The sequence below is a fragment of the Sus scrofa genome, chromosome 9 (genome assembly GCF_000003025.6).
Source record: "Sus scrofa isolate TJ Tabasco breed Duroc chromosome 9, Sscrofa11.1, whole genome shotgun sequence".
Classification (NCBI taxonomy): domain Eukaryota; kingdom Metazoa; phylum Chordata; class Mammalia; order Artiodactyla; family Suidae; genus Sus; species Sus scrofa.
In genome coordinates this window covers 85,863,295-85,881,448 of record NC_010451.4, presented here as the reverse complement: position 1 = coordinate 85,881,448, position 18,154 = coordinate 85,863,295, and the positions used below count along the sequence as shown (strand labels likewise).

The 18,154-nt window shown below is 36.7% G+C and overlaps 1 protein-coding gene across 2 annotated transcripts in view; it reads left to right on the top strand.

Annotated features, from left to right (window-relative positions):
* ANKMY2 (ankyrin repeat and MYND domain containing 2) overlaps positions 1 to 18,154 on the top strand; it is a 36,805-nt gene that overhangs the window by 6,002 nt on the left and 12,649 nt on the right. For both annotated transcript variants that reach the window (NM_001243401.1, XM_013991184.2), the window contains exons 2-5: positions 1,551 to 1,615; positions 6,918 to 7,056; positions 9,779 to 9,877; positions 15,602 to 15,762. In NM_001243401.1, coding sequence (NP_001230330.1) covers positions 1,551 to 1,615; positions 6,918 to 7,056; positions 9,779 to 9,877; positions 15,602 to 15,762 — 464 coding nt within the window. The remainder of the gene's footprint in view (positions 1 to 1,550; positions 1,616 to 6,917; positions 7,057 to 9,778; positions 9,878 to 15,601; positions 15,763 to 18,154) is intronic.

Here is an 18,154-nt window from a genome sequence, read left to right as displayed (position 1 = left end):
TGAATGCTCCCCCTTTTTTTTTAATTGCCCCCCTTCTGGACGATTTAACATACCTTGTTAGCCGCTGGTCTAAACATTTTGCAGAATTATCAACCTGTTCTCTAATGGGAGCCAAGTGTTTATGATTGTAATCTCCATCCTTCTCCTAACATGTAACAGACTTTGGCATGATCATAATCCCTGTAGTATTCTCACTTTACTGCATAAACATCTTCTGGTCATATGGAAAATAACATCACTTATTCCTCAGTGGGTCATGGGGTTCAGCTGAAGCATCTTCCTCAAGTGAATTCGGGGTGCAGGAGTTTGTTCTATGTTCATTCCTTTCTAAAGATGTTTGAGAGTCTCTGATGAGAAGCCACAGGTGTAGCTAAGCTTCTTTGTAGATCTCGCCTGCATGCTTAAAGACTTATTAGCTCACGCTTGCTCTTCAGCTAGTAATATTAGTGCCCGCAGATGCAGTGTGGGGCCAGACAAATGAACTACTGATGATCACTCACTTGGCATTTCTCCAGCCCAGCGATTTCTCTGTCAATCTAGAGACATTTCTCTGTCTCCCCTCAGTGTTGGTGAGGGACACTCAGATGGTGGGCCTGAGAAGCAGGTTTGGTAGAAAGAAGCAAGCTAAGCTTGGTTCTGTTTTTTACACCTTTAACTCAGGAAGACTAGCAGTATAGCACATCTTTGAACTATGATGCTAAATGTAAAAAGAAGAAATAACTCCTAGTTGGAGGACAATTCTATTTTTAGAGGAGAGGTTTATCTCATCTTTTCTCCCTGAGAACATGCAATCTCATTGTTCTCTTCCCTGTCAAACCAGAAATTTTATGGCAGAACATGTGGCTGGCTCTTATTAGTGATGATTATAGCAACATTTGTTCTGCAACTGCTTGCTTCTGTCGGTATGCCTTACAAAAGGCTAGAGAACCTGACAGTTGTGGCCCAAGTGTTGCATATTTACAGATTTACAGAGACTGACCTTGAGAGTTAATCAAATGCCTTTCAGTAGGAGAGTCTAAATACTGACCATAGGGCACTTTTACGTAGTATCAGTCTTTAAAGGTATGTTTACCTCAGCATTTCCAAACCAAGAATTCTATTATAAGAATGCCATCAATTTGTAAGACCTAGTGGTGACAAGATATATAAATACTAACTGTATTCTGAACCCCTGTTATTACATTGACCACAGTTTAAGCTTTAGATGGTGGGTTGTATTAGATGCGCTTTATGATTTGTTTCAGTATTAAAAATCTTTTGCTTTGTGGTTATTGTATTACTGCCAAAAGGAAACTGTGGCCAATTTAATATACTCTAAGGCCAGTGGAAGTGAAAGCAAGATGGAGCTATTTTAGTCTCTGTGAATCTATTCTTTCAGATAATTACACTGTAGAATAAATAGTATGTGATTGATGCTTTATTTCTTAACAACCTAACCTGACTCATCTTAGTTTTGCAGATAACCATTTAAAGTTTGTTTCCTTGGTGTTAGACTTTTGTCTATTACAAAGATAAATAACCTTTGCATTTACTTTCTTTTCTTTCTTAAGGTACTGTCCAAGAAGCTGGAACACTGTTAGCTAGCAAGAATGTTCGTGTCAACTGTTTGGATGAGGTAAAGTTTAAAATGTTTAATAAGGTGTTTGACTTCCTATGAGAATGGATAATGTATAAAATCCAATAATAATAATGAGGGTTTTTTAAGCATTTGTGCTCAGGTTATAGTAAACTCTTAACCAAATGTCAGCAGACAGATTGCAAAAGACAAATAAGCATGTGAAAGCATGTTTAATTTTACTAGTAATCAAATAAGTGACAAATCAAAACATATCACTTCTTGTGAAGTGTGGGAACCATTGGACTTATATATACTAATGGATTAGGTGTAAATTGGCATTATATTCTAGAGAAAATTTTAAAATATTTCTCATTTTTAAGTGTGCATGCTTTTGATCCAGCAATTCTCCTTCTAGGGGAGGTTAACTGAAACTCAATTCAACTTTCTAGAAAAATTGCTATTCAAAATAACTTTCTGAGATGGTGGTAGGTTATCTTCTGAGCTGTCCAGTATGGCAGCCATCAGCCATGGTAGCTAGTAGCTATTCTGTTATACAGAACAGTTATAGTACTAGAAAGTTAACTGAAATTCAATTTCCCTTGTGGAAAAGGAGGTATTCTGTTAACCCTTTACCCCCACATGGGTAGCAAAATTAGTATCAGACAAAGTTTAAAGAAAAAAAAAAGACGGCTTTTTTTTTTTTTGGTCTTTTCTAGGGTTGCACCTGTAACATATGGAGGTTGCCAGGCTAGGGGTCTAATCGGAGCTACAGTCACCGGCTGGCCTATGCCAGAGCCACAGCAACACCAGATCCAAGCCATGTCTGTGACCTACACCACAGCTCATGGCAAGCTGGATCCTTAACCCACTAATCAAGGCCAGGGATCGAACCCACAACCTCATGGTTCCTAGTCGGATTCGTTTCCGCTGCGCCACGATGGGAACTCCAAGATGGCTCTTTCTTATAAATTAATAATCCAAGAACATACCAGCCTTAAAGAAAACTGTAGAATTCAAAGGAGAAATTTATAAGACCACAATAGCATCGTTTAGAAAACAATAGATTAATTAGAAAAAAGTATTCAGGGGATAGAAAATTTGGATAACCTAATGGTCTATGCACTGTATATTCCTTTTTACATGAAACAGTGATAAAAATGTGTCTATGTATTATACTATTTTATAAAGGAGAGTTTTAGCTAATTTTAAACAAGTTAAGCAATATAACACTGAAAATAAACAAAATGTGATCTAAATAATAAAGCATATAATCTGAATGCTTTTTTAAATTTTTAAATAGTTCTTAGATAAAAGAAGAAATAGAAGTAGAAATTGCCTATTTACAACTGAAAACATTTATTAAAAACTACTGTTTATCAAAAGCTGTGTCATGTGACCAGTGATATTCAGAGTAAGTTTTACAGCATTTATTATTATGCTTTCAAACTTTGTGCTATTCTGAGCTTTCAACTCATGAAATTAGAAAAAAAAAGAATAAAGTATATAAAAATTAGAGAAATGAATTAATAAAAATAAAATGGAAATAAAAATTTTATAAAGCCATCAAGCTTAAACCACAGAAGTAAAAATAAAGAAAAATGAAAATTAAAGCCTTTTGTGCTTCAAAGCACATCATCCAGAAAGTAAAAAGACAACCCACAGAATGCTTTTACAGATCATATCTGATAAGGGCCTTGAAACTAGAACATATTAAGAACTCCTACAACTCAATAATAAAAAAGACAAATAACCCTATTAAAAATGGGCAAAGGCTCTGAATAGACATTGCTCCAAAGAAGACATACAAATACCAATATGCATGTGAAAAATGCTCAAAATAAGCTGCCAAGAACTGTAAATCAAAACCACAGTGGGAGACCACTTTACACCCACTAGGATGCTGATAATAAAAATATAGATAATAACAAGTATTGCTGAGGATACGGAGAAATCAGAACCATCATGCATTGCTGCTGGGAATGGAAAATGGTGCAACTGCTCTTCAAAACAGGTTGCTAGTTCCTCAAATAATTAAACATAGAGTTACCATATGTCCCAGCAATCCTAAGTATATACCTAAGAAAAATAAAACATATGTCAACAGAAAAGCTTGAACATGAATGCTTATAGCAGCATTATTCATAATACCCAAAGGTGGAAACAGCCATCAACTGATAAATGGATAAACAGAATATAGTATATCTATGCAACGGAATATTATTCAGTCACAAAAAGGAATGAAATCCTGGTACATGCCACATGCTACAACATGGGTGACTATCAAAAACATTCTGCCAAGTAAAAGCAGCCAATCATCCATTCTATAAATGATTCCATTTATAGAACATGTCCAAAGTGGGCAAGTCCATAGACACTGAGTGGGTACCCTCTTACCCACTGGCGCTGGGTGAGAGGGTAGGGGAGAGGAGAATGGGAGTGACTGCTAACAGATAGGGTGTTTCTTTTGGGTGTGACCAAAATATTCTGAAACTGATTGTGGTAATGACTGCACATCTCTGAAAATACTAAAACTTAATTGTAACATTGAATGGGTGAATTTTATGTCAATAAAACTGTTTAAAAAGAAAAGAGAAAAGTTATCAATTTAAGACCAGAATTATAGACAATTTGGAAAATATAAACACGAAAATAGTATGTATAAACACCAAGGAATTAAGAGCATAACTTCAATTATAAGAGAAATTGTTGTAACTTTTTTGTTTAAGCCAATTCATTTGAAAACCCATATGAAAGTAGTGATTTTGTAGAAAAACAAAAATGAATATATTTATTGCATATAGAAGTAGGGAAACTAGGATAATTAAGGAAGATTTATATAAATCTATTTAAATGCCAGCTACCTTTTAAAGCTGCAAAACCTGAATTAAGCTTTACAAAACCTTCACAGATCATTTAATTCTCATTTTACATAGATTGTACCATTATTTTAAAAAAGATAGGAAGATACCCATTTCATTTGATATAGTTAGCATAATGCTAATGCCAAAATAGGAAGAAGCCCAAGCAAACCATGGGCTCAATTCAATTTGTAAATACAGATACAAAAACATTATATAAAATATTAGCAACTTGGAGTTCCCTTTGTGGCTCAGTGGTTAACGAACCTGACTAGGATTCATGAGATTGTGGGTTCAATCCCTGATATCGCTCAGTGGGTTAAGGATCTGTCATTGCCCTGAGCTGTGGTGTAGGTCGCAGACACTCCTCGGATCCTGCATTGCTGTGGCTGTGGTGTAGGCTGGCAGCTGTAGCTCTGATTCAACCCCTAGCCTGGGAACTTCCATATACTGCAGGTGTGGCCCTAAAAAGCAAAAATAAAAATAAAAAAATCAAAATTTAGCAACTTGATCTAATAGTGTATCAAGAGTAATAAGACTTACCTAAGTAAGGTTTCTCCAAGAATAATAGGATGGTTCGGTTTAGAAAATCTTCCAGTGTAATTCACTATATATTTCAGAATAAAAGAGAAATCTTATCTCAATAGATACTATAATACATTTGGTAAAGTTTAACTATTGAGGTTAAGACCTTTTTTAGCAGATTAAGATAAAATTGCTCTTCTATAACTTTTCAAAAGAATAAGCTTGCAGAAACTTTTCACAAGCATCGGCAATCCTACTTGATGTTAAAACATTGGACACATTCCTATACCTAATGTTTAAACTTTAGGAGCACCAGGATGAAGACAAGATTTCTGGAGATTTTGTGAGTGAGCAGCAGTGAGTGAGGAGATTTGGCCTCCTTGGTATTACTTGAACATGATGCTTCTGTCCTTAGAAGAGTATTACACTCTCATTGTTTTTATAGGAACATTCTTTCTCTAGTTATTTACATCCTTTGTTCCCTCCAGGCTACCTGCTCAGAGGGACTTCTTTGACTGTCCTCTTAAAAATAATGATCTCCTCTTAGGTTCAGGCATTCCCTCTCCTCCTTACTCAATGTTATTTGCCTATAGCACTTAATTATCATCATCTGCCTTGTCACCCCTACTCAAATTTAAGTGCCAGGGAGGTAGACTATAGGGCATGGGATTTGTTCATTGCTACTCACAGTGCATAGACCTGTGTCTGATGTATCTTAGGCACTCATTAAATATTTGCTGAATGAATGCTTACTGTATTTAATGATATACAACTATAACTTAGTAGACTAATATTGATGAATTCTTTAAGAATTATGGGAGAGAAATTTATTTTTAGGGTCATCATATCCAACATTTTTAAAATGACCAGAGTTTTCATCTCCTTATCATTTTCCCATTACTGTTCTCAAGAAACTGACTACTCCTACTAAGCTGCCTCTTATGCAGCCTCCTGAATGGTCCTAGCCTCCCAATAATTCTCATATCAACAACCCTCCTAATAATATTGATGACTGCATTCATAATAATAGTCTAGAATCATCCAGAACAATTCAAATTATATTAGCATTCTGAGATTTGCTAAAAAGATTTTATGTTTTAGAGAGATTTTCGTTCAAAACAACTTTGAAATTCCAGCACTAAGAGTCTATCCTGGGTTCTGAGAAAGCTTGTTTATGGGAAACTGCACATTTATTTATCCACCATATAGTATTAGGTACTCAGCATATAAGGTTGGATGTTTCATTGGATATGGACAAAAACATATGGAGACTAAACAGTGTAGTCTGGGATAAACACTCCCAATCATTTCCCCATATTCATACAATCATATATATGACCAAATCATATATATGATAAAAATATATGATTTGGGGATCCTTATTTTAGAAATGAGACCACTCTAACATATATTTTCCACATCTTGTTTTTTCATTGACAGTAATTCTTGGAAATTTCTTCAAATCAGTAGATACAAACGAATTCAGTCAGTAACATCATAAAAATATTCCATGTTACGGATAAACCATATTCAACTTTCCCCTTGATAAGTATTTTATTTGTTTTGAAGTTTTTCCTTAGATATTTTTTTCTTTTTGATACTCCCCCCCCCACCACCCCAGTGCATTTGTATCTGCTTGTTCATTTGTTTCCCTAGGAGATAAATTTGTGTAGTAGAGTTGAGAGCACTGGGAAATTTGAGTTTTGGTCCTTGCTCTGGACATTTTACAAATCATGTGAGGTTGACCAGTTCTCTGAATTTGTTTGCTAATCTGTAGAAAAACCTCTGGCAATAAAACTATGTTTTTTTTCTCAGTAGTTTATGGAAGATCCAAGTGAGGAAGGGAGTATAAAAATGCAGATTACAAAGATGATTTTATTAATCCAGGTTTATGTTTTTATTTAATTGCAGAAATTGTTCATAGGCGGGGGGAAGGTAAATAAGTAAAACTAATACTTATTTCCTTTCTATTAAAGAATGGAATGACTCCTCTAATGCATGCTGCCTATAAAGGGAAACTTGATATGTGCAAATTACTTTTACGCCATGGAGCTGATGTAAATTGTCATCAACATGAACATGGATACACAGCCCTCATGTTTGCTGCACTTTCTGGTGAAGTTTTAGCACTTATTATAATATAGTAATAATTTTAAAAGATAAAAGTTCCTGTTTGGCACAGCAGGTTAAAGGTCTGGCGTTGTCAACAAATATATGATGTATATTTTTAAATTAAATGCTTTTTTATTATAGTAATTTTAAGATCATGTCTTATGGAAAGAAATGGTAGAATTTGGTTCTAAAAGCTACATTGTATGAAATGTGTTAAATGGTTAATTTGGTGATATTTCCTTAGTTTTTTTTAAATCACTTAATTCTGTATTGACAGTGTATTTTGTGTAGAGTCATGGAGCTAGATCTGTTATTCTTACAAGTGCCTTTGATGCTCTATATTTTTATATTTTGAAGTAATATTAAATCTTTGTTCTCTTGAGAAAATAACTGTTATCAAGCTACTTGTTTCCACTGATTTACATGCTTAATATCATGATCCACTTAGAAATATACTCTTGATTCATGTTGCTTATAATTTGATGAATAAAGAAAATTGGAAACTATTATCTAAAATTAGGTGGAGAGTTCCCATCGTGGCGCAGTGGTTAACGAATCTGACTAGGAACCATGAGGTTGCGTGTTCGATCCCTGCCCTTGCTCAGTGGGTTAACGATCTGGCGTTGCTGGGAGCTGTGGTGTAGATCGCAGACGCGGCTCGGATCCCGCGTTGCTGTGGCTCTGGCGTAGGCTGGCAGCAACAGCTCAGATTCGACCCCTAGCCTGGGAACCGCCATATGCCGTGGGAGCGGACCTAGAAATGGCAAAAAAAAAAAAAAAAAAAAAAGACAGAATAAAATTAGGTGGAATTATCTGTTCTTGTTACAGTTTGTTAAGAAAATAAATATGTTGGAATTCCTGCTGTGGCGCAGTGGGTTAAGAATCTAACTGCAGTGGCTTGGGTCACTGCAGAGGTGCCGGTTCGATCCCTGGCCTGGTGCTGCCAGTTAAAGAATCCTGTGTAGGTCACAACTGAAGCTCAGATTCAATTCCTCGCCCTGGAACTTTCACATGCTGCCGGTGTGGCAAGAAAGGAAGGGAGGAAACATTATATAATATTATCATGCAGTAAAAGCAGTAATCTGTATTTTATTTTATTTTATTTTTTTTTTTGCTTTTTACGGTTGTACCCACAGCATATAGAAGTTCCCAGGCTACGGGTCAAATTAGAGCTGCAGCTGCTCCTATGCCACAGCAGTATGGTATCTGAGCCTCACCTGCAACCTATACTGCAGCCTACAGCAATGCCTGATCTTTCATCTGCTGAGTGAGGCCAGGGATCAAACCCAAATCCTCATGGTTACTAGTTGGAGTCATAACCCACTGAGCCAGAGTGGGAACTCCCAGTAATCTTCATTTTTATAATCCTGGAATAGGAAAGCATTTCTAAGCATAATATAAAATGGTAGAATTCAAAAAGGACAACATTGTCAGATTTGATTACATAAAATCTTAACAGTTCCATTTATATATAATAACATACCTAGAGTTAAAATACAAATAAACTAAGGAAAATAGTTATTACATTTCTTAATGGGTCATATCATGATACATGAAGAGTTACTATAAGTCAACTAGAAAACAACAAATACTATAGTAGAAAATTAGACAGAAAATTAAACAGAGAACAGCAGAATACAACTGATAAACTTAAAGCACTTTCACCAATAATCAAAGAACTGCACATCAGAATGACAAATGATAATTGTTCACTTATCATATTGGCAAAGGTTAGGAAGGAGTGACGGTGCCCAGTATTGGCACAGGAACTTGTATGCACTGTTTGGAGAGTGCATATCTACCCAACCCTCTTGGAAAGCAGCCTGGTAAAATGCATTTAAAATATGCATAATCTTTGAACCTACAATATGTTTTCCAGGAACTGTTCCTGAGGATATCCTAGTTCAAACTTGCAAAATTTAATGGGAAGTACTGTTCAGTGAGTATAGGTTATAACAATAAGTTATCTGTAATGATTCCATTAGTAAAAGAGTACAAATAAAATAACTATGGATATGTAGAACAAAGTGTAGAAAGATAGATCCTCAGCTATCAGTAGTTATTTCAGAGCCTGTAGGTGCGAGGGATGGGGTAAGTTAGTAGATATTAAGGGGGAACTTTTATTCATTTTATTTCTTGTCTTTGGAGGGGGGTGTCTTTTTTTAGGGCCACACCCATGGCATATGGAAGTTCCCAGGCTAGGCATCAAATCAGAGCTGAAGCTGCCAGTGTACCACAGCCACAGCAATGTAGGATCCAAACCACGTCTGCAACCTACAGCACAGCTCACAGCAATGCCGGATCTTTAACCCACTGAGTGAGGCCAGGGATTGAACCCACATCCTCATGGATACTAGTCGGGTTTGTTACTGCTGAGCCACGACGGGAATGCCTCTTGTCTTTGTTTTTTTGATTTTTTTTGTTTTGACTTTATACAAAGTATTATCATTGGAAAAACGAATTTTGTATTGTTAAAAAAAAAAGTGATAATCCTGTACTATTTTCCTATTGCTTGATGTATTTTCTAGAAAAGGTTAATTTCTATGTGAGTCCTGTAGCACTTTACTTTTTACTATAGTTATGATTTAAATTTTGGAAAAAAAGGAATTTACCCATAAAATGGAAACCTAAAACTAAATGGGGAAAAAAGGGTACAGATTATTTACAAGGGAATATTTGAATTGTGCATTCCATAATTTTAATGAATGTTTCTTTTTAACTCTAGGTAATAAAGACATCACATGGGTAATGTTGGAAGCTGGTGCCGAGACAGATGTTGTCAATTCTGTAGGAAGAACAGCAGCTCAGATGGCAGCCTTTGTGGGTGAGTTTAATGGCAGTTTTACATGAGGTTATACCCCAGATTACCCCAGATTTCCTCCATGGAGAAAAATACCACTTTGTTTCTCAGAATTTAAATACTGTCTTTTTTTTTTTTTAAGCAAATGTTTACAGTTTTGTCCAACTTAGTGAAACACCTAATGACACTTTGAAGAATATGAACAAGGTATTTTGAATTTCCACTCTGAGATAGAGAAAGTGGTGAGGCCATTTTTATTGCATTCAAATGCTTGAATGAGAATATTTTACATCCCTGTGGAAGTAGTTTAGAATAATGTTTAAAAACAGGAACTGTGGAGTCAACAATTCTGGGCTAAAATTCTGGCTGTACCACTTAAAGGCAAGTTATTTAATGATACTGATCTTCAGTTTCCTCATTGCAGGATGGCTACATGGTTACTGAAAGGGTTAAATGAGATAACAGATCTAGAGAGCTTTACATGTTGCTCTCAATAAATGCCATAGTTACTGCTATTAATAATAATTACAACATTGATTAGGAAGCAGCATTAATGATAATATACAGCTGCTTCATTATCATCCTCATCAACCACAAACATTTTTTAGTATGTTAATCTTATTATTTGACATTGTATGGGGGAGTTAGAAAAGAGTGGGAATAGTATTTGATGTTTGGTATTTTGGCCCCACTGAGTTGGCAATTAGGAGTCTATTGATAGAAAAACTGAGATAGATACATCTAATTTATTGGGAATGTGGTAAGTAGCTTTGTGGAGCTTAATAACTCATTAAATAGATTCTTAACATTCACAACCTATAGACCAAGCATCATTCTACAAGCTTTGGTGATAAGACAGAGGGTGTTTGTGCGTTCATGGCACTAAGAGGCCAGCGGTGATGACAGTGTAAAAATAACACTCTAATGGATGACTTTGGGGTTCCATAGAAATACATCAAAGAGAGATCTTCCCTCCCATTCCAAGGGAATTTCAAGAGAGAAATGACATTTAAGCTGAGATGGGAATTAGATATGGAGGACAGTGACTGTATATGGTATTAAATTTTATTTTTATATTCTTAAAATTACTGGAGTCACTTTCTGACAGCTCTGTGGGAACAAATATTCTTGTTTTATTTTATTTTTTATTTATTTATTTATTTGCTTTTTAGGGCTGCATCAGCGGCATATGGAGCTTCCCAAGCTAGGGGTCTAATCGGAGCTGTAGCCAGCGGCCTACACCAGAGCCACAGCAATGCCAGATCTGAGCCGCATCTGTGACCTACACCACAGCTCATGGCAACGCCAGATCCTTAACCCAATGAGCTAGGCCAGGGATTGAACCCGCAACCTCATGGTTTCTAGTCAGATTCGTTTCCACTGAGCCACGATGGGAACTCCTCTTGTTTTATTTTAACTCAATTTTAAGAGGATTTGAGAAAGGTATAGCCTTGCCATGCAAACTTAAGAGAAATAGTTATCTCCCACAGTTCAAGACTCCCTGGTTGCCACCACCTCACCTCTAAGCTAATTTTGACAGTGTTCAGTGTAGTGAGAAAAGAATGGTAAACTGGATCATGAGACCCATTTTAGTTCATGTCTGCTCCTAATTAGTTACAAGATCATAGGCAAACCCCTTCACCTTCCACATCCTCAGTTTTCTGAGCTGTAAAAAGAAGGCAAAAAATTAAATGATCTGAAGTTCTATTTAATCTACAAGTTTTCATTATATCCACAATGTAATAAAATAGAGCTCAGATAGAGGTTAAGTAACTTTCCCCAGACCACAGGGCTAGAAGTGGAGGAGTCTGTCCTTTCAACCATGAATACAATTAATATTTTTTCTCTTCTTAATATTATTATGTTAATAAAAATCTAAAGTAGAGTTTCCACAATTGTATCCTAAAATGAGGGTAAAGTTTTCATTCCATTTTAATCTATTTAGACTAATTTCATAGATAGAAAATTACATTGTACCCTTTCAGTTAACATGATACTTGTCTTAGAGTTTGTCTTACTAAAAACTCATTCTTCACCTTTTTTTCCCCTCAAGCAGATCCGTATGTATACATATATACATACACAGGCAAGATTTTTGTTGTCTTTTAAAAATATGTTCATACAAACATACTCCTTAAAGCTTGTTCTCTTCACTTAACAGTTCGCATGGAATTCCCTCTCAGTAGGTAAAAGATAAAGAATGCTTTTCTGTTTACTAGTGCATACCCTCCTGTTCACAAAGCTTCCAATTAAACTCATTTCTCAGATATTGCCTAGAAACAAGAACAAAACTATACCCTGTGCCCCCATCCTTAAGGTATTGTATTTGCCGGTTTAGCAACCCCAACAAAGTGAAACCCTTATTTCTCCACATACTCTGTGTTTGCCTTGTCAGGCAACAGGCCTTTCCTTTCCTCCTCCCCCACGACCACTGGCGGTGGACTTTGCTGAGAGAGTTTAGAGTTTTTAGTACCAATACATCCTTAGAGTATCATCCACGGTGTATTCTTTCTCCCTCAGCAGTCCTCACCATCAGCAGTATAATTGCTCCGTCATGTTGCTTCCATCATTCAGATTAACCATCTCCGCTACCAAGGGCGGTTGTTCGCCACCGTCTTTTCTCCTTGCTCCATCTTGAGATCTCTGTTCTTTATGTTTGGGTTACAGGACCTTCTCAGATGGTATGTAGGTTGTACACTGTTTGAAACTCATCATAACCATGGTTATCTTTTTCTCTGAAATACGAGTCACATCCTGGCTAATTCCACCATTCTTCTACCACTGGTCTTCTCTCTAGGTCATATATAGAACCTATTGCACAGTTTTCTAAATTCAGGTTTTACAAGTGAGAATGTAATCTATTTTTTTTTTTTTTTGGTCAGCTTTTCATTTCTCTTTCTGCAACTGTGTTTCAATTTCTGTTTATCCTTGAGAGTAAAAAATTGTACTACCATGTGTCCGGTTCTCATTAATCCTGCCTGGAGCTGACTTAGTAAGCTCATTTAGTGTGGAAGATTTTTTTTTTTTTGTCTTTTTTTTTTTTTTGCTATTTCTTTGGGCCGCTCCCACGGCATATGGAGGTTCCCAGGCTAGGGGTCGAATCGGAGCTGTAGCCACCAGCCTATGCCAGAGCCACAGCAACGCGGGATCCGAGCCGCATCTGCAACCTACACCACAGCTCAGGGCAACACCGGATCGTTAACCCACTAAGCAAGGGCAGGGACCAAACCCGCAACCTCATGGTTCCTAGTCGGATTCGTTAACCACTGAACCACGACGGGAACTCCAAGTGTGGAAGATTTGAGTCCCGTAATAGTAATACTGGAAATGATGCACTTGTCCCCACCCAGCCCCCAATACGAGCATTTAGTTTCTGTATTAATAGTACTGTTTTATTTGTATGTATTCAGAATTCATAAATTAAAGCTTATAAAACTAAATATTTAATAGTTTCAATTATAAAAATTTAAATATAAATTAAATGAAAATTTATATTTATAAAGATAAACTTTAAATATATATGTATCTCACTCTAATATAAATTATTAGCACATTGGTTAAAAAAATACTAAAAGAACCTAAGCACTATCTAAATTGAGAAACATTAATCTTGGGAAAAAGTAAAGTAATACTATTTTTTCCTTCTCCTGAAGGTGTAATTTTAAGAAACCCCAGTCCTGTGACACCGTCAGTATTATGTATCCAGTATTTTATGTACAAATATTTCCAACTGCAAACAAGGCTTTTTCTGAGTATTATACTTGGGGATTGATAAGATGATGTATACAAGCTAAGTCCATGTTTTCCTCTGACCCCTTTACCTTCAAATCTTCCTGTGTCTGTTTTAATATTTAGGAGCTAATTTAGAGCATTTTTTTCTTTTCTTTTCCCAAACAGGAGTATGTATGTTTTTATTGAAGCTGGATATATTTTAAGAAAGCAGTGCGATTTGTCTTCAACTTTTTCAGTTTCTTCATGTACAATTGTAAATCTTCCACACACAGTTATCTTTGGCACTTTTGATGCTGTCCTATTTATATCCCACTTGCAGTAGGAAATTTGCTTGACTGTCATTTTTCTCCCTTCTTGAAGATCGTGTAGGTAGAGATGATCATTTTCTAAACAGAGCACTTCAGATTTTTAATGTCCTGTTACTGTTTGACTTCTCCTCGAGATAGATGTATTAGAGATTACCAGTTTAAAAAATAAGAAGAAAAAAACTGGTGTTTCAGCACTTAAGAATAGCATTAAATACCAAAAAATCACACTGTGACCACTACTAACATTTCCCTCTAAATCACGGACAAGTTCTTTTACCCTTTGTTTAGTTCTCTGTGCATTTCTCTCTTTTTCTTGGATCTGTTTTTCAGCTCTCTCATCTCTTCCATAATGATTTCTATACGCAGGTTTTTCTCAGAGATATTTCATCTACTTCATTTTCTACATTACTATTTTAGTTTTCAATAATAACCAGGATTACTTCCGTCATTTTATCTCTTAATTTTTAACAGCAGAATCTTTCTGTGGTTCATGAAAGTCTGTTTACATATTGTAATTGATCTGCTTAATTTAAGTGTTCTTTGGTATCTGTGGTTATGGCTTGGCTGTGGTATTGTTATAGTTTATGTTGTTGGTACAAGTCCCACGGAAGACGCCCTCTGCTGGCGGCATTGCACATCTTTCAAGACTGGATCCTTTTGGGTCTGCATCTCCTCAGCTGACGGGGTTGTGGAGCCCGTGAAGGGAAGTGCCATTGACTCTATACCTGTGGGCCCAGAGTCAACAAACCAGTAGTATTTCATCCTCTGCTGAGACACAAGTGGGAAGCCATTCCATTCCTTGGCCAGCCTCAAGGACCTACCTGGTCCACAGTACAATCCCCCCGCAAGTCACCTGCTGTTGGCAGGATTGAGCAGATGCTCCCAGGACCATGCACAAGTAGGCAGGCCACCCGGAGCAGGCAGAAAGGAAGAAGCAGTCTGTCCTCTGGAGAGCCTGCACCTGCGAATGTGCCCTCCCTGCCCAGAGTGGCTGCTTTTTTGCTCCAGAGAAGTAGTGGAGAGAGGGCTAGGGAGGGAGAGGCAGCAGGAACACAGGCCACTAACTTGGCCAGGGAAGGATTTGCTTTCCTAGAACTGTTTTCACCTCTAGAGATGGCTTAGATAAGTGGTATCTTAGGGATCTAGGAGAAGCTATAATGTGGATTCCAGCTTATGGGAACAAAAGCTTTTTCTCTAATTCATTTCACAAAGCCAAGCTTTTCTCAAATTCAAGGGGAGGAGAGAATAGGTTAACATGAATAATAATTATAATAATGATAAAAAAAAACTTTATACAGAATCAATTTAAATTCTGTACAAAGGAAGCCAGATGTGATTAGGGAAGAATAAATGTCATTTATGTAGGGTTGGAAGAAGAGACATTTAAATTACCAGCAACTTTTATTAAATATTCAGAGTTGATTTTAAGTTGAATACTTTTTTTGTTATCCACCTAATCTTCATATGTGTTGTGGATTCTCTGTCTTTAAAAGGAGATTATTTCTCAACTTTACAAAGCATGCTTAGAGATGTTCCCCAAAACATTTTACCTCTCCTCCTCCTGTACTTTCCTGAAAATTAAAGATGTTGATGCATGTTTACTTGGAAAAACAGAGCAGCATAATTAATATAAAATGTATTATTCTGAATAATACAATGTCTTATTCTGAATAATTAAATAATGCATTTCCTATTTTCCTCTTAAAAGGTCAGCATGATTGTGTGACTATAATCAACAATTTCTTTCCTCGAGAGAGACTGGAGTATTACACTAAGCCGCAGGGTCTGGATAAAGAGCCGAAACTGCCCCCAAAGCTGGCAGGCCCACTGCATAAAATTATCACCACAACAAATCTTCATCCTGTCAAGGTACTGTAGTATTTACTGTATTTGCTTTTTATTTAAATATTGCATCATAATTTAAACAGCTCTGCATCTATAAGATCCTAAGAGTCTTGGGTTGGCTTTTGTAGATGTAAAGCTTGTGATGGGCTTGCTTGTGAAGGAAAGCTCTCATTTGAAACCTAGAAGAGAGTGAAGGACATAGACTAGAGCAGGAGGAAAAGCCAGACAGAGATGGGTTTGGCTGGAGACTATGTCATACCTCCTCTCACAGGGTGGTCTGGATCCTGACGCCTCTAGAAAGGCAAGGGACCCTGGCTTTCATATGTCAGTCTGTCATTGGCGCCAGTCTTTCTCCAGAGGGGAAGGACAGCCTCCCAGATAGTACCAAGTAAGATGGCTCTCTTTGGATGAAGGAAATTCCCTGAGGAAGGAGGCAGCTTAGAGCCAGGGCAGCCATCCGTCCCAGGAGCAGGTACCTAGTGCACAGGCCTGTTAAAAAGGATCTGTAGTCTCTGGGTGGGGCACCAGTAGTCTCTGCTACAATAATTATCCTTCCAGGAAATTTTCTGAAATGTAATCATGAACACATTTTTGTCATGCATGTAGGTATTTATTGCACTTAAGTAATGCAGTTCTTCCAGTAAACAGTCAAATCACACAGATTTTTCAAACTTTGTAGACCAACCTGAAAGTTCAGATGGCTTAACTGGGAAACCTAAAGAGCTGTTCTGAACTTTTCTCACTGATATTTTCTTCATATTTTATATATGACCTTTTTGCTTATTTATGAAATGATTTTCTAATTGATCTGAATGAATTTAATTTTTCAATGACTTATCACAGACAATTTCATGAGTGCTTTTTCAGACTTTAATGTCTTTATTCATAATAAATAGATTTAATAGTAATTCAGAGATGTTTGGTGAGCAAGACAGTATGTTGGTCAAAATTGAGGTTTTTCCCTTAATAGAAAGTGTTATAATGTAGTGAAGTAGATTTCCTTGGAGGTCTGTTACAAAGGAAGAATGTGGAATTTACTTATCATTAAAATAAGTGGACAGTTCTCATAAAGAAACTTTTGAAAACGAACACATTGAAAGATAAAAGTTCCAGGAGTTCCCGTCATGGCTTAGTGGTTAATGAACCCGACTAGTATCCATGAGGTCTCAGGTTCAATCCCTGGCCTTGCTCGGTGGGTTAAGGATCTGGTCTTGTGGTGAACTGTAGCTGGAGGTTGCAGATGTGGCATGGATCCCACGTTGATGTGGCTGTGCTGTAGGTTGATGGCTACGGCTCTGATTCAATTTGATCCCTAGTCTGGGAACCTCCACATGACTCGGATGTGGCCCTAAAAAGACAAAATAAATAAATTAACTAGTTCCAAATTGTATATAATTTTATTACTTTATTGATGCAGCCTTTTGTATATAGTCTTTGAAGCTCAGGAAACAAACCAGCAAAAAATACCTTTCATGTGGCCCTTCACCCAAATTAATTTTCTGGAGCATAAAGAGAAATGACAGACTAGTCCTTTTCCCCATGAAAGACAAGTGGAGTCTATTCTGTACTTCTTTTTTAAAACTCAAATGTTTTACTTAAAATTCTGAAAGGAACACTAGAGGCAACATTTGTGATCCTAATTGAGCAAAAAGAAATTCAGCCATGAAGTAGTTGTCTGTCTAATTGGAGATTACATAGGACTTAGAATTTAACCTTTCTTTCAGTCTTTCTTTCCCTTCCAGTGTGCACAGGACAGAGAGAAGTCCTACAAAGACTGACTCCTACTCCATGGCACTCTTCCTCTTAGGAGGGAGGCAGGCTGGGATGGGCAGACAGGATTTTTCCTAGGGATACAGTATTTCTCAATGTAAAGAATGTGTGTGGTTTTATAAGGCCCTTGTCATTCCCCTTCCAGCCTGGGCATTACAGGATGTTCTGGGTTTGATTGATTTGAAGATGTTTCCTTATGTTTGTATTTCATTGTGTCTTATATCAGTAATCTCAATTATTGCAATAATTAAGTCTGCGGAGTAATCGTTGATGTTTACTCAGGACCTAGTCTCTTAGGGTTATATATCCTAAGAATTATTGTACCTCCAATTATCTTTAAAGGCACATTATTTTGAGTTAGACTGAGCGTGTATTTATACAGACAAATTATAAAGTTACATAAACTAAAATCACCTATGTTATATTTTTTAGAGTACTTGGACTTTTAAGAGAGCCAATTCTGTGATAAGAGTACCTTTCTTCATATCAGAGTTTGTTTTTTTGTAGGTATAGTCTATTTACTTGAAAACCCTTCTTTTATCCACACTTTAGATAAAAGCTGCCCAGTTGCTTTTCTGGTAGTCCGTTTTCACTGCTTTACCCTTTTCAAGCTGGCATGGGTCTTCATAAGGGTGTATTATAAAAA